The following is a 20,211-nucleotide window of genomic DNA, read 5'->3' on the forward strand; positions in this document are numbered from 1 at the left end:
TTTTTTTTTTTTTTTTTTTTTTTTTTTTGTTGTAAAAGTGAGGATTAAAAATTTCGTAACAAAAATAAACAAATATTATTTTAATAGTTTGAAAATAAAAATGAAAATTTTAAGTCTATTTTTGAGATATCAATTATCATTTTAGATTTAAACTTTTTACTTAAAAAAAAAAAAAATTGATTTAGTTACTTTAATTTTTAATTTTAATTTTTATTATTTCGTTGCATCTGATCGCTTGAAGAACAAGCAATTAGTTAGTGCTTTCAAAACAAAAGGAACAGTGAGATAAATTTTGGCGGGAAGGAAAAATGGAGGTCGGCGGAGGAGGAGATGGAGGTTTTAGTCCTCGCGCAACCGTTGAAGACATACAGAGACGGCTGCTTCGACCGTCGTCGATTCACTCTCCACCTCCGACGCCGTCAATCTCGATATTCTACTTATTTCTCCATTAATTTCACTAGTAATGTTTTTTAATCTCCTTGAGACCTGAACTTCTAGAATTTCTCATGTTTATTTCCAGGTTTTCTCGCGGCAAAGATGTTCAAGGTCGAAATTCATCGCAGTTCGAGGCGAATGCCATGGGGCTTTATCGTAAACGAGAAGCAAAAGAAGGAGAAACTGCGAGTAGGAAGAGGAAACTCGAAGATTACTTGGATCCGGTTCTTCTCTCTGCGGTTTCTTCGAAGATCAGTCGAGCGCAGAAGGTTCCTAAGATGACGGTAAAGAGAGAGGTTAGGGATTTTGAGTGGCCCGTCGCTGAATTGAGGATGTTGATGGATGATTCGACGGTCGGAAAGGGGAAAATTAATACTGTTAATCTCGGTAATGACTCTGATAATCTCACAGAAAATGATGAAGAAGGAGATGTTAAATTCTCTACTCCGTTTCAAAAATTTGAGCAGACTGCGTTGGTACTGTTCGAATTATGAACTGAAATTGAAATATTAACTAACAAATGTAGGAATGTACAAAACTGGATAGAGATAAAGAAGATCGGAGGCTTGTTTCTGTTTATTTGCATTTTGTAGTCATACAAAGGGCCCTCTCTTGGTCTGAGATGAATTCTTCATCCCAATCTTGAAATCCCCTGGCCATTTAATATCACATAATTTGCCTTGCAAAATCTGGAAACGCATTTCTCTACCAGGGACTCTATCAAAGCACAAAATCCGTGCTGGATTGTAATTATCGGCCGAGAGGACTGATTCGGAGGGATCCGCGGAGATTTGCGGTCAAGTAGAAGGATAGCATGCGACGGCACGCATCTCTGAGGCTACCTGTGGCCACGCCCTTTGAAGGTATCAGAAGGCGCAATACTGGTACCTTGCTTTCCCCTTCTGATGCTTCTGGATTGCCATTTTTACATGTTAATGTCATACATTCATTACATGAAGAAGAACAATTATCATTAACATTTTAGCGCTATTTTGATGAACCGATAACATTTTACTATGAGTATGATCCTTTAAGAAAATGAACCAAACTTTGTCAAGTAAAATTGAACTGCGCCTTATTGTATGATCATTTTGTTAAGTAATTTTTTAGTTGTCCTAAAATTAGTTGTACTTTGAGAGTTCTGCATTGGCATGAGAGAAAAGATATTCTCGCATGGAAAGATCATTCTTGTATGAGTGTTTAGCATGGTAGATTTCCCCCCTTCTTTTCAAGCCAGCATAAAAATTCCAGAGAGATCTGTTTTAACTTTCTGGCTGTTTATGACTAAAGTTCTGCTAGAGTTAGGTAAACTGAGGTGGTTAAGACTTATGATATAAGGTTTAATTAGTTGTATTACTGTTTTGTTGATAGAACCCAGAAGTATATATAACTTCTATCATCTTTGATCACTGATTGAATAATACTATTGCTCTTTGTGATCATTCTCTGTGAGAATTTGTGAAGTAGAACGGGGATTGAATACCAAAGCATAAAATTTTATTTACTTTTCAAATTATTAGAATAGAAAAAGAGATACTAATTCTGGGACTTAGATGGCTTTTAAGAGGGTAAAAACATTCATATGGGTAGTGAGTTATAGTTGGAGTAATACAATAGTTAGTAATTTTAGGATTAGCTAGTCTGATGGTTATGATCTTTTTGCACCTCTTTAGTTTTGGAGAGACCTGATTAACTTGGGAGCCATAAATATGATCAGTCTTTAGAGCCGTATACACAATTAATTCAAATTACTTGATGAACATAACTTGTCCCATTTCGATTTGTAAAAAACTCTACATGACAAACGTGGAGCCAAATTAGATTAAAAAAAAAAGACTCCACATAGTGACCTTTTTTAATGAATTTGTCCTGATTTTGGTGAACTGGCTACCACGGAATGCAACAAGCTGAAATATGTGATTTTTTTATTCGCTTGATGAGAAGCCTTCAGGAGGGGCCCACTTTGCTTTGTGGTGGATTTGGTAAGTTATTTTTAAAAAAAATGAAGTAGTTACGTCAGGTGTCAAGTTTGGTTTATGTAGCATTGTCTGATGGAATCTTTCCAAGAAGTCACTTCTATTTGTATAAAATCAAGTGGCAGTATCAGTGGTGATTTTCCAATCAATGTTTTAAAAGGGTTTTGAAGCTTACTTAAAGCTCCATTCTAAATAAATTTTAGATAAAACTCTAACATTTAACATTGACATGTATGTGTTAGGACCACACAACAACACGCAATAAATGTAAGGAATAGAGAGAAAATGCAAAGAGGAATATTGGGTTAAACTTTATATTGATGAGTATAAGTATGTACAAGGTATATATATAATTCGATTTACTATATATAGTTTATTAGGTATAGTCATCTATTATATATAAGTATGTATCACATGTAGTTTTACTAGATATAACTTTTTACTATATACAATTACTTACTATATATGATTATTACTTTATATGTCATTTACTATATATAATTTTACTATATAATTGAGTAAACTACAGCATGCTCCATAACCTAATGGTATGCCTTGTTTGACCATAGGTTTACATCTCCCAATAAACCTATTATTGTGTAATGATTAAATGAATAATATTAATTTGTTCCTTTTTAAACTATATATTAAAATTTCTTTGTATATGGAATGTTAAGACATTTGTTGGGGCAATTCAATCTATTACTAGTAAAAGGGATTACTTTACTTTATGGTGGATTTTGTGTGTTCTGTCTTTTAAATGCTATAGTTACATTAGATAACAAGTTTGTATATGCATAATTGTCTCATGGAATCTTTCTATAGTCATTTCTACATGTACAAAACTAAGTGGCAGCATCAGTTGTTTCTTTAATCAATGTTTTAGAAGGCTTTTAAGGCTTGTATTTTGGGACTTGCTCAAAGTATGATTCCAACATTTAGCCTCAAGACTTATACCTTCTTTGGACCATAAGAGGCTTATGCCTCCTTGGAAATGCGTTAAGAATCGAGGTCTTTACAACCCATATAATGATTAGAAGAGGCGAAATAAACAAGCTTGTAAAGTAGTTCTTCTTTGGAATCAGATAATATACGCACCATTGATTTGATATACTAGTTTCCCATACTGCAGGGCTTAAACCGAACAAGAAAGTGAAAGCTAAAGGGTAAGAACCATTTATAAAAGACGTGAAAAGGAAAAGGCAAAAGAATTATTCTCTTGATTTGCTCAATCTCTGACCGCTGGTAGTGTATGAGGTGTTAATTTGAGGTCCTTATCATAGTTTATCCGATATTTGTATGATGTTTACTATTCCTTTGATTCTCTATGCTTCTGCTCATGTCTGCTGCTTGCAGGCTACAGGGTGCCACACCACAGATTGATGCTACTGACCTTTTCTTTACTCGGCCACCACGACGGACGAGGAGAGATGCCTGCCCATTGCTGATGGTTGTACTCTGTCCCTGCTATTGGAGAATCATTGGGATACGAGACTTGCTTTGGCCTCTCCATCTACCGTAAAACTTCCCTTTTTGTCGACATTTGGAGTTGCATTTACATGAACATGGAGCATGGAATAGACTTCCAAAAAGAAAAAGGTCCCCTCCATTTTCATTGTTTATTTATAAAAAAAAAATTTAATTTGTGGGCGTTAATATTTATTGATTTTAAGGATAAAAACGTCATTTCAGTTTCTTTAGTTTTTTTTGGGCGATTCTATCGATTTCCTTTTGTTATTTTTTTTCTGTTCTTTTCTATCTGCTTTTTTCCTCTCAGCATCGAATCTGAACTTGGTTTTTATTCCAAACATTATCTTCTCCATGTTAAATTTATCTCAATTCTACCATTTTCTTCCAGTTCATCTTCATATGAATTGACTGAATATGGGTAATTGGATATCTCACTGTTCTCTAGCTTAATGAAGTGACTGAAATTCCAGTTCATAATATGAAAACAGGGAATAGACGTTGCCCTGGCCTTCTGTCGAGTTTGTGGGCCTCTGATGTCACTGCAGTACGAAAGTAGTCTCATTGTGGTCTTTTCTATCATCCCTTTTTCCCTGCCAATCAGAAAATGCTCGAAACAAATGGCAACCCCTCTCTTTCTTACTGTCTGTTCTCTAATGATTTGAATTCAATGTTTTTCTTCTTAACATTTTCCTCGCCTGCAGCCACCGCCTTTGGCGTCTCCTAGTATATCAAATCAAACACCTCGGTCTCAGCCAGCGCTTAGGAGGTCCAGCGTATTGATGGCTCAACAGGTCTCTCTCTCTCTCTCTCTGTCTCCGAGTTTCTTTACTTTGTATACTTCTGAATAATGAGCTGAATTTTTTTAAGTGAGAATTGATTTCTAAACCAGGACGACGGGTGGCCTTTGGGATTAAGACTACTAAATGCTAGAGTTGGATTGCTGGAAAACCGGGACTTTTCCGGATCAATCTCCTTCAACACTTTGCCCACTGGATCTCCAATCTCCTTCACGGACTCTTCAGATCTTGATTCTCAGGTATGTTCGTCTTGTTTTTTTCGTAGTAATCACGAATCTACACAATAGTATAATAGTGTCCGCTTCGCCAAAAAGCCTCGTATTAATGTAAATGTATTACTTACTTATAATAAAGGTATGCTCATCCCCTAAATTTGTGAATATAGGACTCCCTCTCCCAACCATCTTCTCCCCTTTTCTCTGCACTTTTTGTGTTGTAAATGGTCACAATTTGTCTTTTAACTTCTCCCGCTTTGTGTTCCGATTGATTGCAGTCAAGTGGGTCATTCCTCCATGCTAAAAGCATCAGTGGAGGTAGTCTAATAAGCGGTTCTGACATCGTGGAGCTCTCGAGAAGATCATCAAGAGTGGGAAGCACAGAAACCAGCTTAGGAGGATACAGAAAGAACGACTTCAAGTCCAAGCCATGGTTGTTTTCTCTTTGCTGTAAACTAAGCACCGACGCTGTGAGCGTCACCAGAACTCACTCGCTGGCTCACTTTCTGGAAGCGGAAAGGAGGAGAACCGCCGGTAATTGCCGGAGGAACCAGCTGAGAGCAATGATGCAAGGGCGGCCACGTCCCAATAATTTGTTGGCCAGCTGAAACACTCTCTTTAAGTGAGGTACTTGGGACCCTTCATTTTCTAGTTTGGTTATTTTCGTTTCTTCTCTCTTTTTGTGCATATTCGGATGGAGAGTGTTACTTTGTGGGTTCTGTTCATTTAAATTCGGAATATGAAAATTCTAGTTAATCTAAATGTAGGCCAAACGAGGTAATTGTTAGGTACTATTTTCTTTAGAATGGTACATTCAAAATTTCGTACACTCCCAAAAAGTTTACTAAAAAAAGTTAATGTGAATATAGACGGTTTAAATTAGGAGTAGGGGAGGGATTGAGAGAACTTTCTAAAGAAAAGTTTTTATGTCCTGTTTTAAAGAGAAGGATAATAAATTTTCTAGTTTTCCAAAACTTTAGGTTGATTTTGATTTCAATCATAGGTAAAAGGTAGATTAAAAAGGGAAGTAGTATTTTTAAGTTTAATTTTTTTAAAATTAAAAAAAAATTTAAATAATTGTCAACTGCTGCCCGCAAATGAACGGATTCAACTTGCTAGAAATTTTTAAATATTGAATCTTCCATTATTTAAATTGTGTATCTCTCACATGATGGGATGGGATGATCGAAGAAATTTAATATTTGAGTTAATTATAAATAATATCAACAACATTATACACGTTTCATATAATTTTCTTTTTACTAAGTTTAATTTCTCATTTGTAATTTAAGTCTAAGATTGATCCTTTCATCAACCAATTAAAAATATTAAATTTGTGATATTTTACGTTTAAATGATTGTTTGAATATTTAATTTTTAATCGTTCTTTATCATTTATATACTGTATCTAGTATATAAGTATGGTAATAACATTTATAGATTCGACATCAACATTCAATCTATATTTTCATTATATAACCAAATTTTAAAAACAATATATATGTATATATACTTTTAAAAAAATCAAATAAATTTATATTTCATATGAAAAAAAAGGAAAGGTTGTGACCTCTTTTTAATATACATATTTTCAGAAAGTTGACTCATAGCGGTCAACTTTTGCCGTCTACGCCGCTGGAAGAGCTAATCCCACAAGGATAATGTTTGCACGACTTTGGAATATAATTATTTGGCCGATTTAAATAAAAATACTTAATTCATTTGATATCCAAATTTAGATATTTTTTTAAATTATAGGTTTAAAATATTAATAAAAATATAATGTTTTTCATCCAAATTTTAACGATGACAGAGATGTTTTTATAACAATTTAATTTTTTTTTTTTTGGGTACTTTAAAATTTAGTGTGATTTCTTACCCAAGGCATTAATAAATTAATTAAAGATCCAATATATTTATAAATTAAAAAAAAAATCTAAATCATTAAATAATAAAAACTAACCTTTAGTTTTGATAGATTTTTTTTTTTTTAAATATAAATTAAATTATTACATAATAACTTTCCCCTCCCTGGGACTTCTTACCCTCAATGCTTTAAAACGCGTTGAAGGTTTTCACACACTTATAAATGGTGTTTTGTTCTCCTCTCCAGCCAACGTGGAACATCGCTATGTGTTAATGTTGTCATTAATAAAAATTGGTTTCATTATTAATGACTCTTATATTTATAATTATGATTTACTTTTTGAGGTTAGTTTCTTAAATAACATAATTAGAACAATAATTATTAACATGTATTTTTAAAATCTCAAACTTCAAATAAACATATTAATTATTAAAAATGTTATTTTTTATTTAAAAAGTATTAAAAAATTATCATCTGATTGCTCACTTTCATGACATGACATGACAACAACACTTTTATTATTATTATTATTCAAAGAAGGTGACATAACAACTAAAAATATTTAAACAAAATTCGAATTTTAAAAGTCAAAAAGGGCACTTATTGAATTCTTAAGAATTTAGGGACTCAAATGAAAAGTGGAAGAAATATTTTTGAGGGACCTAAAATAAATATTATGGTAAAGGAAACAGCTAATTATTGACCAATTTATGAAGCTTTATTACAACTCAAAAACATAACAAAGTACTCACCAAGCATACCTGACTCAGTAACGACATACTCGACCACCTTATACTTACTTAAGATGATCGAATCGTACGAACAACGCTTGTCGCCGTGCTTCTTAGACGTTCAAGTAGATTTTATACGTGTAGTGAACATAACCATTGGTATTCTACCATATCCAAGACTTTGTTACATTGACTGTCGAAGAAGATTCCGAGCGGAAGATGCTACTTAGAAACTCTTATCGACGTCCTCGCCACATTCAACCGAAAACCGTCCTGTACTGTGGCTACCAATCTTCCCAAATGAACCTAAAGCTGATAAGCTCTTGAAGCTACTGCTACCCTCACTGAAATTCGACTTCCTCGACCGCCTTGGTTTCGATGAACTAACTTCAGATTCTTGATTATCAGCCACCTTGGTCTTTGCCACGAGTAGTTGAGTAATGCTGCTTCGACAAAACGGGCAAAGCGGGGCGGTGGGACAAGTGCTCGAGGTGTTTTGCTTCTTGTAGCAGCATAAGGCTAGAGTGCAATGGGCACACATTTGATGACCACATGGATGGACCTCTAAAGTACAGGCCTGTTCGAAGCATATGCAGCATAACTCGACGTCGCACCCCTGTTTGAAAGTTTCGATGAGCAAATAAGAATCAGAATATGTCCAGTTTGAGGAAACTACATCAGTATGTTTCACTCAATGAAAGTCATTGTGAAATCCCACATCGGTTGGGGAGGAGAACGAAACATTCTTTATAAGGGTGTGGAACCATCTCCCTAGCTTACGCATTTTAAAAACCTCGAGAGGAAAGGCCAAAGAGAATAATATCTGCTAGCGGTGGGCTTGGATTGTTACAAATGGTATCAAAGCCAGACACTGGGCAATGTGTCAGCTTAGCGAGGAGACTAAGAAGGGATGCTGGGCCCTGAAGAGGGGTAGATTGGGGGGTCCCACACTGATTGGAGAAGGGAACGAGTGTCAGCAAAGACACTAGCCCTGAAAGAGGGTGGATTCTGAGATCTCATATCGGATGGGGAGGAGAACGAAACATTCTTTATAAGGGTGTGGAAACATCTCCCTAACAGACACGTTTTAAAAACCATGAGAGGAAACCCGAAAGGGAAATCCCAAAGAAGACAATATTTTCTAGCGGTGGGATCTTAAATGATATTACCTCAAAAGCATGAAAGTCCGAGCGGAAAAACCGTTATTACCTCAGATTCTGCATCATCCAACTCAACATCGGATTGTAACGGAGACGGAGATGAGTAGGAACTCTCCTTCAATATGGCCTTCTCCCTCTCCATGTTTGCTTCCACTAAGGCCCTCTCTAGCAGAGCTTTTGCCTCTTCATTTAGCTCATTGATGAATTTAAATTTTGATGGCCAAACAAGAGGCTCTGCTGCTGAAGGATTCAGTAACGCTGCACACGCTCGATTCTTCCGTTTCATAGCGATCGAGTAAGGTATTCTCCTACAAACATGTATTAACAAGTTCGAGCAATTAAGATCGAGTATTCATAATCATATTTGATCCACAAGTTCATGATTCATATAACATGCTAGAGCTTACCCAGCTGAATCCACTTGTAATCTTTCAGCTCCCCACGCAAGCAATTCTCGAACGCATTCTAACGAACCACTTCGAGCAGCTAGATGAAGAGGCGAACTCCCAGGATAGCTGCAAATTGTCATGAAAGATCAGCTCATCAGCTCATACAAACACAATCAATATCACAATCAGCTTAATATCTACCCATAAGCACAAGTTGAAGCACAAACAAGAGCCCCATTCGCCAAAAGTATCCGAATGCACCGTGGCTGTCGTTGTCGTGCAGCTATATGCAACGGAGTAGCACCTCCTCCGTCTCGAATATTCACATATCTAATAAACCCCCTGTCGACGACATCCAATTCAAGGTAAATAACGCATCAAAACACGAAAAAACAAGATCTATGGGGATAAGAACTAACCAAGTAGCTGCAACAGGAGCTGAATGAGCAGCAGAAATTATAGCTTCTAAGCAATCAGAGTGGCCAAAATAAGCAGCATAATGCAGGCAGGTTCGTCGATTTAGAGAATCAAACATCAAAATCTATTGATATCATATGAATAAACACATTGTTATGTAATTGAAACAAGCATACGCCAAGAACATTCAATAAATCATACAAATTAGGACACAAACATTTGCTCCTGCTTCAATCAATCTCTGCACACAAGATATCTTCCCGTTCATCGTAGCCAGCATTAATGGGGTCTAAGTTCATCAAATCCAAATCAAATTAGATTCAAAGTGCAAACAAAATGGATTAAATGTTCTTAGCGATTAGATGAAATCATTACCTGTTTATTGCGATTCAACACATCAGGATTCACAGACCGATCCAAGAGCATATTAAGAATCTGATAACAAATGCCCAAATAATCATTCACAAATCAAGAAAAGAAAGAACAAAAGAGAAGGAATCAAGACCCACCTCGATCTGACCATAAGCAGCGGCGATGTGAAGAACAGACATTTTAGTACGAGGAGTGGTGAGTTCCAACATAGTTGGATCAGCCTCCAGCATAGTCAGAACGAGCTCCGAATCCCCATTTTGCACAGCTCGGAACAGCCCATTTTCATGGTGTTCGCCGCAGCTCAGCCCTTGACCCATCAGCTCTCCAGGTGGGTTACGCCGTCAGTTCATGGAGAAGAAGTACCCAGCAACTGATTCACGCGCCACCGCCTGCGGAGGCTGACCGGAGTTGGGCTTTGCTGTTGGTAAACGCTGAATGTGAAAGGGGAATTTCTTGTGGAGAAAATCGTGGAGGAGTTGGCCTTCTTCGGCTGCTTGACCTTATTGTGTGAAATTTATGACCATTGGTGTCGGAATCTGACCCATTCCCCAACGAATCCGACTGCCGTGTATTTTTGTAATTTAATTAACAAAAAAAAAAGACAAAATTAAAGTTAATTAATTATTAATTTAATCTCAATTTGTTTTTGTTTTTTCTCTTTCTTTTTCTAAAGTTTCAAAAGAATTAGGCTGGTTGGTGAAGTTAAGCTTTTACGGTAAGGATTATATATATATATATATAATAATTGGAATATTTTGATTTTCCACCTACAGATATTTCAGCCACCGTCATGCTTACTCTAATAAACAATTTCTATTATCTATCTCGATCGGGATGAGCTAACACACTATCTCACACTCTTATGTAGTCAAGTAGTTGTTCGACCATTCCACATCACCAAACATGTCAGTCTTGATACTACATGATATGTTAATCTCGTCAACCCAGAGAGAGTTAGTGGTCGTCATGCTTGCTCTAATGAACAATTTCTATTATCTAGCTCAATCGGGATCAGCTAACACATTGTCTCGCACTCTTATGTAGTCAAGTAGTAGCTGACCATTCCACATCACTAAATATGTTTGTCTCGACACTGCATGATATGTTAGTCTTGTCCACCAAGAGAGTGTTAGCTTAAGATTTATGTTACAAAAAAATATAGTACTAAATGACGCTTCTAGAATGTTAAGTTGCAATAAACAAACGCTTTTCAAAACATTACGTAACTAACCATGGACAAAAGGTTGGTTAAAACTTAACTAGAAGTGAATATCGTGTTATACTTTACTTTATACTTACTACACGTGAAGCATAGCTAAAACACTTAATATATAAGACCAAATATTACTTTATATCGACTTTTAATATTTTATTTATAATATTGTTTATATACATTCCATCAAACCCATAAATTTGTATCTTCAAAATTACAAAAATATTCTCGATTATATGAATATATAAATTATAATAATACTTTATTATATTGATCGAAATTTAAGACTAAATTGATACAAAACGCTAATTATAAAAAAGAATTATACACTTTTTGGTGGTTGCAAGTAAATATTTGTCAAGTGGAATAGAATAGCAAAGTTGACTCAAAAGTGGAAAACAATTCAATACTTAAACTTTGAATCCTTAAGGATAAAAGGATTTACAAATATAAACAAGAAAAGAATAACGAGCTTTTACTTTAATATCTTGCTTTTAAATCACGAAAACGAGTTAAATTCGATGATTGAGATTTTTTCAATCTTGCTTTATCGAGATATTAGTGTTGAGTATGAGAATTTGAATATCATATTCAATCGAAGAATGTGTATCAATTACTGTTAAGTTAGGCTCGCTGCTAAGTATTTGAATTGTAAAATCAACATTGTCGTCGTATTACCCGACCTAATTATGGATGGAATAAGAAATAAGTTTAGAACAGTTAAACTAAATCGACGATGATCCATGAGTGAGATGACAAAACAATAAATGTTTGAACTAGGAATCATTAAATAGATTTTTGGTGTTATTAAGAATTTGGCATAGGATTGCTACAAATCTACTCAATTTTCTAACTTTCTATTCTCTTTTGGGAGAAGTATCCAATTTTATTTCATCATTACACTGACCAACTTTCATAAATATATTGAATTCAATTCATATTTCTTATAATTAAAAAAATTATATAGATACTTTCCTCTCATCTTTAGAGACGTGGAAATCCACCAAAATCTTGGTTGCTGGAGAAGTAGAGATGTCCCTGCCATCTATTTCATTGCTCATCTCGTAAAATTTTTCGTTTATTTTTGTGGAAATCAGAGTGAAAATTTTCCACGTATGATTTGTGGGAATCGGATTCCCGCGGGTAATCTTTTCGTGTATTATTCTCTTTAAAAACTAATTATTTTAAACTTTTAATTTTTCAAAATAATCTTTATTAAAAAAATTATAATAAATCAATATATTTTATAAATAAATAAATATATATATATATATATATATATATATATATATATATATATATATNTTTTTTTTTTTTTTTTTTTTTTTTTTTTTTTTTTTTTTTTTTTTTTTTTTTTTTTTTTTTTTTTTTTTTTTTTTTTTTTTTTTTTTTTTTGTCTTCAATCAAAGTTGAAAAATCTTAACCTAAATCTATCTTACACTTGCAGTTTTGGATTATTATTTCCTCTTTCTCTGCAGCCCAGCCCAAATCTCTTTAGGACAGCCCAAGCCCAAAATGGACTGCTCTCCATCTCTCAGCGTTAGCAGAACTCCGCGGTGCACACATCTGCACCACTCTCTTCAAACTTGGAAGCGCCATTGCCAGAACCTTGCACCTTTTCTATCCGCCTCTCTCACGAAACCGCTCGTTTATTGACGCCTTAAGACCTCCTTATATCTACTCTGCTGAAGCGAGCCCGACTGGTCTTGTGGATCACTCCGATTTCAAGACTTAACAGGTTCGATTCATCTTTATCTCATCAGAATCTGGTGATTAACGGAGTTCTTTCGGCAACTGATTCTGTGGATTGTAACTCATAGTACCTCACTTTCTTCGTCAGTCGCGTTTTGGTCTTCAGAGGTTTGCTTCAACTTTTAATGAGCCCCTTTTTTAACTGATCAGAATCTGGTTAATCACGGTGTTATTTCGGTAGCTGATTCTGAGATTTGTAGCTCATATTGCCTCATTTTCTACTGAATTGAACTGTTAAATATATATTCTAGTATTAGATTTTTCGGTTTCTTATATGGTTTACTTCTTTTCTCATGCCGGATTTTGGGGTTTAATTAGTTTCAGGCAACGTTTAATTTATGAGGGTTTTAAAATTTTAGCTCTAGAATGAGCTTAAATGAAATTTAGAGATGTTTTGAGGCATTCATAGTTTTATGGTTGAAGTATTGTTCCATGCCCTTGTTTAACTTTTTTTTTTTTTTTTTTTTTTTTTTTTTTTTTNCGTCTCAGTGTTTGCTTCTTTGTATTTAGGGCCTTCAAGTCTTCGTACATTTGAAACCTTGCATTTGTTGGTGAAGTAACAGGAGAGCAATCATGGATGGTAAGTTGACAATTGTACTCTATCAATAATTAGTGACTGTTCTCTTTGGTAAAGAGTTTGCTTGAGCAACTTCATTTGAGGAGGGGCGGGCAGAAGGATTTACCGCTAGCCTCTGTTTTCTGAACTTTTGTTTCTGTGAGTGTCTGTGCTGGGATAGTGCTGAATGCTCATTTTTGTTTACTCCCATAATTCAGTGGCCCAATCTCTTGTTGACCGTTGGATAATGTATTCACTGTTGTAAATGGAATAAAAAGGTAGTATGTAACAACCCAAGTTCACCGCTAGCCGATATTGTCCTCTTTGAGCTTTCTCTTCCGGGCTTCCCCTCAAGGTTTTAAAACGTGTTCACTAGAGAGAGTTTTCTACACCCTTATAAGAAATGTTTCGTTCTCCTCTCCAACCGATGTGGGATCTCATAATCCACCCCCCTTGGGGGCCCAACATCCTCGTTGGCTCACCGCCTGGTGTCTAACTTTGATACCATTTGTAACAACCCAAGCCCACCGCTAGTAGATATTGTCCTCTTTGAGTTTTCCCTTCCAGGTTTTCCCTCAAAGTTTTAAAACGCATCTACTAGGGAGAGATTTTCACACCCTTATAAGGAATGCTTTGTTCCCCCCTCCAACAGATGTGGGATCTCACGTATTATCTTTCTAAAAATAATAAGGAACACATATGTTGTTGGTTTCAATGTGTTTATTATCCTAGAGAATGTTTCCTTATTATTGTTGCACAATAACAATCCCATTTGAGAAAGGTTGATTCTGTTTGTTGTCCAAGTTTTCTTTTTCCTCCTTCCCCACTGTCAGCCTTGTTCCGATCGGAATCCAGTCACATACAAAAGAAATCCACCAGCACCGGCAGCAGCATGATCAAAACTACTAGCTACATTAAAATTTAAATTTGGAGACCCTTTGTTTGCCTTTAGATTTTCATCCAATATGTATTTGAGACTCATTTGCTGTTTGATTTTGCACATGTTCGAGTGCAAAAGGAAATATTGAACTAAAAAATCATAAGTTTTCATTTTCGATCAAACAATTGCAGCCACGTGATTCAATTTCATGAGCTGCTTTGGGACAATAACTTTTTTGGATTTTAGACTCCTCTTTCAAGTTTTTTACTTTTCTTAATTTTCCTATGCACGTCTAATTAAATATCCAATCCTCTGTTGTTACTTGCAAAAGTATAAATAGAAGTCCAAAGATTGTTTAACTTGGTAATTGAATTTGTTTGAGCTGAAACAGACTATAGTTGACTAATCTTCACCATTTTGGCTACAGTCGACTCGCAACCAACCATGGAAGAAACCATCTTGGTTGGTGATGATTTAATGATGGGGCCACCATCACCTATCATTCCACCTGAAATAGCATCTCATGTGCTTGAAGGTGTTGATTTATGTGATGGTATATTGAGGAATCTCTTTTTATGTAAGTTTTGTTCTTTATTAGTAGTTGTCATTATCTTTTATTAGCTCTTCTTATAGAAGTTAAGCTTGCTTTCCAATTTTTCTTTATAGGCTTGCAAATCAATGATATCGAACCTTTTTGTCAAGATGAAATAGCTGTTTATCGACAGTGTGCCGAAAAACGGGTAACACTAAAACTTATTGAAATTCAAATTTGAGATGCCAGTCTTTTCTTATTTCTAGAATTGTTCAGTTGAGGGCTGCTGGGTGCTGGGAATCCATTAAATTGAATAAACAGCTAGAACTCAGTTCTTATTTCTAGAATTGTGGAAAAACTTTCCATAATCCCTTTGATATTCTTTTGGGTTGATTCCTCATCTCCCATTATATTTTGTTCCCTTGCTTCTTTAATGACACCTTCCTAATTATTTGACTGCATAAATAAATTGTAGGATAGAGAACTAAGACAACGGCTTCAAGATAGCGAAAGAAAATTAGGGTCATCAATGCCTCTAGATGCAGCAAAGGAAAGGGCTACGCAACTTGAATCAGAAGTAACGTCATTGGAGAGGTATGCTAGCACTCTCCAGCAATTACAGTTACCGACCATTATTGTCGATTCTGAATCTTGTGGTAGATTTTATTTCCTCTTGCTGAATTTATACATTAGCTTCGTCAAACTGGTTGATCTTCGGTCCAAAATAATTCCCCCTGCGTTTCTTAAAGATTACGAGGTTGATTATATATATCAAGAAATTTTTTCAAGGATACCTCGCTACATATCTTTCGGGTCACTATCTCAAGAACAAAGTCGATTGGATGTGGTGATTAGAAACGAACCCTCGTACTTTTGAAGATTGACCCTTGATTGGGATGAGAAATTGAGGATCTTGTTTTGTTCTTGGATGCTAGATGGGTTTCGTTATCAATTCTCTCGCAATTACTCATCTTTCTTGATTCAAGCCAATTGAAGAGGATTTTTGTAAACTGTCTACAGAAAGCTTTACAAGGAGAATACCTTATCCTTCCTCCTTTTTACCTACTGTTTTGTGAGTTAATAGAATGGATTCTAGTCGAGTTCACGTTTCCCTTATGTAACTCGATTGCAATAGTGTTCTGTTTCACGTCCCTAACTTTCCCTCATATATCCTTTTGATCTGCAGACATTTGATTCTTGCTAGTGGAGTTGAGGGCATCGAAGGATTCCGTCAAAGATGGAGTTTACACGGTCGACTCACCGACACCAAGTAATCTTGATCTTCTGTTTCATCACTCAGTGTCACTTCAGTCTACATTTTTAACTACCAATTAAACCGATTTCAGTAACTCGGTAAGTATCGACGTTAACCGCTGTCTTGCATCCATTTTCATGCAGGAAAAGGCTGGAATCTTTAAAGCAAGGAATCGAGAACAGGAGAGACGATAAGCCAGCAGCGGAGAAAACGTCGACTTCCAAAAGATGGTTCTTTTAATGTAAGTGCTTGATTCAGATACCAGGCTTCTTCCCATTTCGTTCTTAAAGGCTCAATGAACAATGATTCTTCTGAAATGAATACAAACAAGGGGTTGAGTTTTAGGCTCTAATTAGTCTGATACGGCGTCGTTTTACAATTTTCTTGGCATAAAAAGAAGCTATTGGCTAATGAAAGATGACTGTGTTAATTATGTAATCATGGGCAGACTCAGAAAATTAGCTTTCTTTGTTACTTTAATAATAGATATTTATAAGAGATCGGGAAATATTGATTAATTATCATGATTTATGAATTTATCCACGTGTTGAAATCGATATGGCGTGAAAGCGCGTGTCGTGTGTGTTCAAATCAGTGGAATGGAGCGTGGGGTTAAAAGATAGTTTTGTCTTTTCTTTTCGTGATGCGTGTAAAGCACAACCCACTATGACGCGTCGATATCACTGAAAAGTTTCCGACATTCTCTTTCCACAAATTCCTTCTTTTTGACTTTCTTACGTGTCCCATTCTTATTCGTTTATTTACATTCTTTTTCAAACTCATTCACATCATTTTTTATTTAAAGCCAAATTATATATATAAAAAAGAAAAACCCTTAAAAACTATTATTTATTTCAAAATTCTCTTTTAAAAAAATTACTTAGTAAAAATTAAATGAAAAATCAGCTTACGGGTGGTTTTTAATAATTTTTTTATTATATAAAAAAATGTGTAAAAATAATATTATCCACAGTAATATTGCAACTTTTGAAAATATGAATATATTTTAAATGAATAGAAAAATTCAAAACTATTTTTTACGATTCCATTCATTCTATTATTTACTTTTTTTTAAAAAAAAAACCCTATTTTATTTACTTTCAAATGATTTAATTTAATTCTCATATTAAATTTAATTTTCTTAAACTATATTTTATTCGATTAAATTATATTTTAAAAAAACTTTAATTTAGGCCTTTAAAATCACCTAAAATCATTTTAATTCAGAGGGCTAATTTTAACCCAATAGAGATAAATTAAGTTAAAAAAAAAAAAAAAAAAAAAAAAAGCACTGAAGCCAAGAAAATAAATTTCAGGTGCATTGTTTTTTTGCCAAAATCAGTGGCTTTTGCTTTTAGTGTTACCCAACCTGACAAACTTTAGGCTTTTGAGTTACCCATTCATTAATTACTTTTTAAATTTATCCCCTTTTTTTCTCTCTTTTTTCGCTTCTCAAACCTAATAATCACATTCATCGTTTATGAAATCAATATTTAATGTCAATCATTTTCAAAAACCAAATTTTATGACCAATTTTTTTTTCTTTTTTAATTTTTAATGCAAATAATTTCAATCATATTAAATTACCCATTTAACCACGAATCGAGTTTGGAGCTAGAATTCAGTGTAGAACTACCTCTAACAGGATTGAAAATTCTCGTTTAGACAAAAAAACAAAAGAGGGAGCAAAAAAAAAAAAAAAAAAAAAAAAAAAAAAAAAANTCTTTCAATTAGCTAAAATGAGTTAGTAGCGGAGATTATATTCCCTAATATGTATAGAAACTAAGGTATAAAACTACCGTATTATATATTTATTTACTTAATAAATAAATAAATATAAAGTGCTCGTACTACATTTTAATTTTTAGAAATGATGTTAAAAAGAATATTATATTATATTCTCCGTGGTGAAATATTATTAAAAGTTATTAGAGTGTTTTATATTTTTTAAATAGAAATTATTTATAAAATGTTTTTTTTTTCTTTAATGTAAATATAAAATTGAATATTTCATTTTCTCTAATTAAAAATTTTAGACAACATTCATCACTTATAAAAACTACTAAAAAGAGTTGTTCAACATGAAACCCTAATTTGCTTACAAAAATAAAACCTAAGCTTAAGAAAGAAAAAAAAAACATAAAACTCTCTTATATTTAAGAATGGGAAGAAGATGAAGGATTAAAAGCTGTCCAACAATGGCGATCACTTCCTGCAACAACTCCCCACAATGGCTTCCCCTCCTTAACCTTTTGTTGCCCGACCATGTTATAGCTCGACGATGCCTCGACGACATTATTTCCGAGCAACCGAGCTGGTTGCAATTGGTGAAGCTGAAGCTGTTGTGGCCGCCATTGATGTTGATCCAACCCTAAAAAGTTGGCCATCCCAATGGGATAACTTGAACCCTTGACTCCTTCATTTTGTGTACTAATCGCATTGTAATTTAATCTCATTCCTTCTCCTGCTCAAAACTACGTTAGTTCATCGGTTTTCAAGTATAGTTTAACTAGTTAAAACGATGTAACGAGTATCAAACGCTCAAATCTCGACTGATTATTCTCGAAAATTACAGACGGTATATTCAAGTTTTTAATAATCGTCGGGAACCCGATTCCTACAATAATAAATAGATAATTTTGTGAGGATGAAAAATGAAATAGGAGGTGGGGACAAGGACAGGAAGGCTTTTTCGTCTCTATCTTGCCTCGTGGACATCTCTAGGTGTAACGACTCTAAATTTTCTACTTAACCTAAGACCGGTATTGTACACATATCATGATCCTACATAATTTCAACTAAGCCTACATCGATAAAATTAGAGACCCCACATCGATTGCGGAGGAGAACGAAGAATTAAGGGTGTGGAAACATTTCCGTAGTAGACGCATTTTAAAGCCTTGAGGGAAAACCCGAAAGACAATATCTGCTAGCGGTGGGCTTAGGTCGTTAAAACAAGTTTGCTAGTGAGAGGTTCCACACCTTTATAAGAAATGCTCGTTCTCCTCCCCAATCGATGTGGGATCTCTAATTCTATCGATTTAGGCTTAGTTGAAATTACATAGCTAGGTTCATGATATGTGTACAGTACCGGTCTTAGGTTAAATAGAAAATTTAGGTCATTATACCTAGAGATGTCCACGGGGCGAGATAGAGACGAAAAAGTTTTCCCGTCCTTGTCCCCACCTCCTATTTCATTTTTCATCCCCATAAAATTATCTATTTATTTTTGTAGAAATCGGGCTCCCAACCAAATTTTTTAATGGATAAATTTATTTTTCCTAAAAAAAATATAAAATATCTTAATAAATTGAGGTAAAAAGTTGGTCTAAAAAGTGAAAAACATCCTAAAATTAAAAAAAATAATAATAAAAAAAAATAGAAATGGTGATTTAATAAAAGAATTAAGCTTTTCATGAGTTGATATGATTACCAGCTGCAGCAGTAGTAGAGGATTGGCATGGGGAGTTAACCGGAGATTTGGACGCATTCCGGCGGTAGCCACCGCCTACCGGGACGCTTCTGAGAGCGCCGCCTCTGGTCCAGTACCGGCGGCAGGTCTTACAGAAGTGGCGGGGTTGAGACAGGCTATAGTTGTTGAAGTAACAAAACTTGGTGTTTCTTGATTCACATCTCGGGCACTTCAGCCGTGCCGGATCCGTCATCGACTCAGGCCGCCCTTGCGGCAGCGCCGGCGGCGGCGACACCGTCTGAAAACCAAAACAAGTCTTAAATTAATAAAATTTTGTAGGGAAGAAATTAAGAAATGAAATGGTTACCTGTTCTTCAAAATTTGATGGAAATGGCATTGTTCTTCAAAAAAATTGATGGGTTTTTTAGAGAGAGAAAGAGGGTGGGAGGGGAGAGAGAAAATTTCATTACATTTTAGGGTTTTAATGAAAAATTAATTATATGAACTAAATTAAAAAATAATAATTTAACTCAAAATTAAAGTGCTTCAAAGCTCTTACAAAAGGAGATGGACCCGACCAAATGAACCTTTATCACACATGGGTCATGTGGATGTTTTTTTTTTTCCATATAATAATAATAATAATAATAATAATTGTTCAATAGACTAATTATTGTAAGGAATAATATTTCATGGATCTTTGTTTCATTAAAGAGAATCAAACATTCTATTTTCTTTAATTTATGCATTTTTTTAACTATAAAATATTTAGTTTATGATTA

The 20,211-nt window shown here is 34.6% G+C and overlaps 5 protein-coding genes across 7 annotated transcripts; 3 read left to right on the forward strand and 2 right to left on the reverse strand.

Moving 5' to 3' along the window:
• Positions 1 to 308: 308 nt before the first annotated feature.
• LOC111782239 lies at positions 309 to 1,216 on the forward strand. The gene is made up of 2 exons (XM_023663072.1): positions 309 to 418; positions 521 to 1,216. The coding sequence occupies exons 1-2, from the start codon at positions 309 to 311 to the stop codon at positions 927 to 929; spliced, it is 519 nt and encodes a 172-aa protein (XP_023518840.1). The 3' UTR covers positions 930 to 1,216.
• Positions 1,217 to 4,266: 3,050 nt separating this feature from the next.
• LOC111781890 lies at positions 4,267 to 5,722 on the forward strand. Of its 2 annotated transcripts, none has more exons than XM_023662619.1 (4): positions 4,267 to 4,501; positions 4,583 to 4,672; positions 4,771 to 4,917; positions 5,172 to 5,722. In XM_023662619.1, exons 1-4 carry the CDS (start codon positions 4,415 to 4,417, stop codon positions 5,499 to 5,501), a joined length of 654 nt encoding a protein of 217 aa, XP_023518387.1. In that variant the 5' UTR covers positions 4,267 to 4,414; the 3' UTR covers positions 5,502 to 5,722. The 2 variants fall into 2 exon arrangements, with proteins under 2 accessions (XP_023518387.1, XP_023518388.1); XM_023662620.1 differs by having other exon boundaries at positions 4,387 to 4,447.
• Positions 5,723 to 7,399: 1,677 nt separating this feature from the next.
• Positions 7,400 to 10,361, reverse strand: LOC111781771 (putative E3 ubiquitin-protein ligase XBAT31). The gene is made up of 8 exons (XM_023662464.1): positions 9,967 to 10,361; positions 9,833 to 9,892; positions 9,675 to 9,746; positions 9,460 to 9,581; positions 9,242 to 9,382; positions 9,059 to 9,166; positions 8,701 to 8,959; positions 7,400 to 8,107 (listed from the first exon to the last, which is right to left on the reverse strand). The coding sequence occupies exons 1-8, from the start codon at positions 10,144 to 10,146 to the stop codon at positions 7,718 to 7,720; spliced, it is 1,332 nt and encodes a 443-aa protein (XP_023518232.1). The 5' UTR covers positions 10,147 to 10,361; the 3' UTR covers positions 7,400 to 7,717.
• A 2,225-nt stretch (positions 10,362 to 12,586) lies between these two features.
• On the forward strand, positions 12,587 to 16,535 carry LOC111780996. 2 transcript variants are annotated; one of them, XM_023661390.1, is made up of 7 exons: positions 12,587 to 12,902; positions 13,305 to 13,374; positions 14,658 to 14,807; positions 14,897 to 14,970; positions 15,238 to 15,356; positions 15,949 to 16,032; positions 16,161 to 16,535. In XM_023661390.1, the coding sequence occupies exons 2-7, from the start codon at positions 13,368 to 13,370 to the stop codon at positions 16,255 to 16,257; spliced, it is 531 nt and encodes a 176-aa protein (XP_023517158.1). In that variant the 5' UTR covers positions 12,587 to 12,902; positions 13,305 to 13,367; the 3' UTR covers positions 16,258 to 16,535. The 2 variants fall into 2 exon arrangements, with proteins under 2 accessions (XP_023517158.1, XP_023517156.1); XM_023661388.1 differs by having other exon boundaries at positions 12,598 to 12,780.
• A 1,472-nt stretch (positions 16,536 to 18,007) lies between these two features.
• Positions 18,008 to 19,839, reverse strand: LOC111780995 (dof zinc finger protein DOF2.4-like). Its single transcript, XM_023661387.1, has 3 exons — positions 19,797 to 19,839; positions 19,451 to 19,727; positions 18,008 to 18,481 (listed from the first exon to the last, which is right to left on the reverse strand). Exons 1-3 carry the CDS (start codon positions 19,824 to 19,826, stop codon positions 18,174 to 18,176), a joined length of 615 nt encoding a protein of 204 aa, XP_023517155.1. The 5' UTR covers positions 19,827 to 19,839; the 3' UTR covers positions 18,008 to 18,173.
• Positions 19,840 to 20,211: the final 372 nt, after the last annotated feature.

Source organism: Cucurbita pepo, chromosome LG19 (genome assembly GCF_002806865.2).
Source record: "Cucurbita pepo subsp. pepo cultivar mu-cu-16 chromosome LG19, ASM280686v2, whole genome shotgun sequence".
NCBI lineage: Eukaryota > Viridiplantae > Streptophyta > Magnoliopsida > Cucurbitales > Cucurbitaceae > Cucurbita > Cucurbita pepo.

Coding starts and splice junctions, on each gene's coding strand:
- LOC111782239 (XM_023663072.1), top strand. CDS start 309: ATGGAGGTCGGCGGAGGAGGAGATGGAGGTTTTAGTCCTCGCGCAACC. Junction 419..520: donor CACTCTCCACCTCCGACGCC/GTCAATCTCGAT, acceptor GTTTATTTCCAG/GTTTTCTCGCGGCAAAGATG.
- LOC111781890 (XM_023662619.1), top strand. CDS start 4,415: ATGTCACTGCAGTACGAAAGTAGTCTCATTGTGGTCTTTTCTATCATC. Junction 4,502..4,582: donor GAAAATGCTCGAAACAAATG/GCAACCCCTCTC, acceptor CCTCGCCTGCAG/CCACCGCCTTTGGCGTCTCC. Junction 4,918..5,171: donor CTTCAGATCTTGATTCTCAG/GTATGTTCGTCT, acceptor GATTGATTGCAG/TCAAGTGGGTCATTCCTCCA.
- LOC111781771 (XM_023662464.1), bottom strand. CDS start 10,146: ATGGGTCAAGGGCTGAGCTGCGGCGAACACCATGAAAATGGGCTGTTC. Junction 9,893..9,966: donor CTGCTTATGGTCAGATCGAG/GTGGGTCTTGAT, acceptor ATTTGTTATCAG/ATTCTTAATATGCTCTTGGA. Junction 8,960..9,058: donor TTACAAGTGGATTCAGCTGG/GTAAGCTCTAGC, acceptor ACATGTTTGTAG/GAGAATACCTTACTCGATCG.
- LOC111780996 (XM_023661390.1), top strand. Junction 14,808..14,896: donor ATTGAGGAATCTCTTTTTAT/GTAAGTTTTGTT, acceptor TTTTCTTTATAG/GCTTGCAAATCAATGATATC. Junction 15,357..15,948: donor GAAGTAACGTCATTGGAGAG/GTATGCTAGCAC, acceptor TTTGATCTGCAG/ACATTTGATTCTTGCTAGTG.
- LOC111780995 (XM_023661387.1), bottom strand. CDS start 19,826: ATGCCATTTCCATCAAATTTTGAAGAACAG. Junction 19,728..19,796: donor CATCAAATTTTGAAGAACAG/GTAACCATTTCA, acceptor TTTGGTTTTCAG/ACGGTGTCGCCGCCGCCGGC. Junction 18,482..19,450: donor CTCTACTACTGCTGCAGCTG/GTAATCATATCA, acceptor AGTTTTGAGCAG/GAGAAGGAATGAGATTAAAT.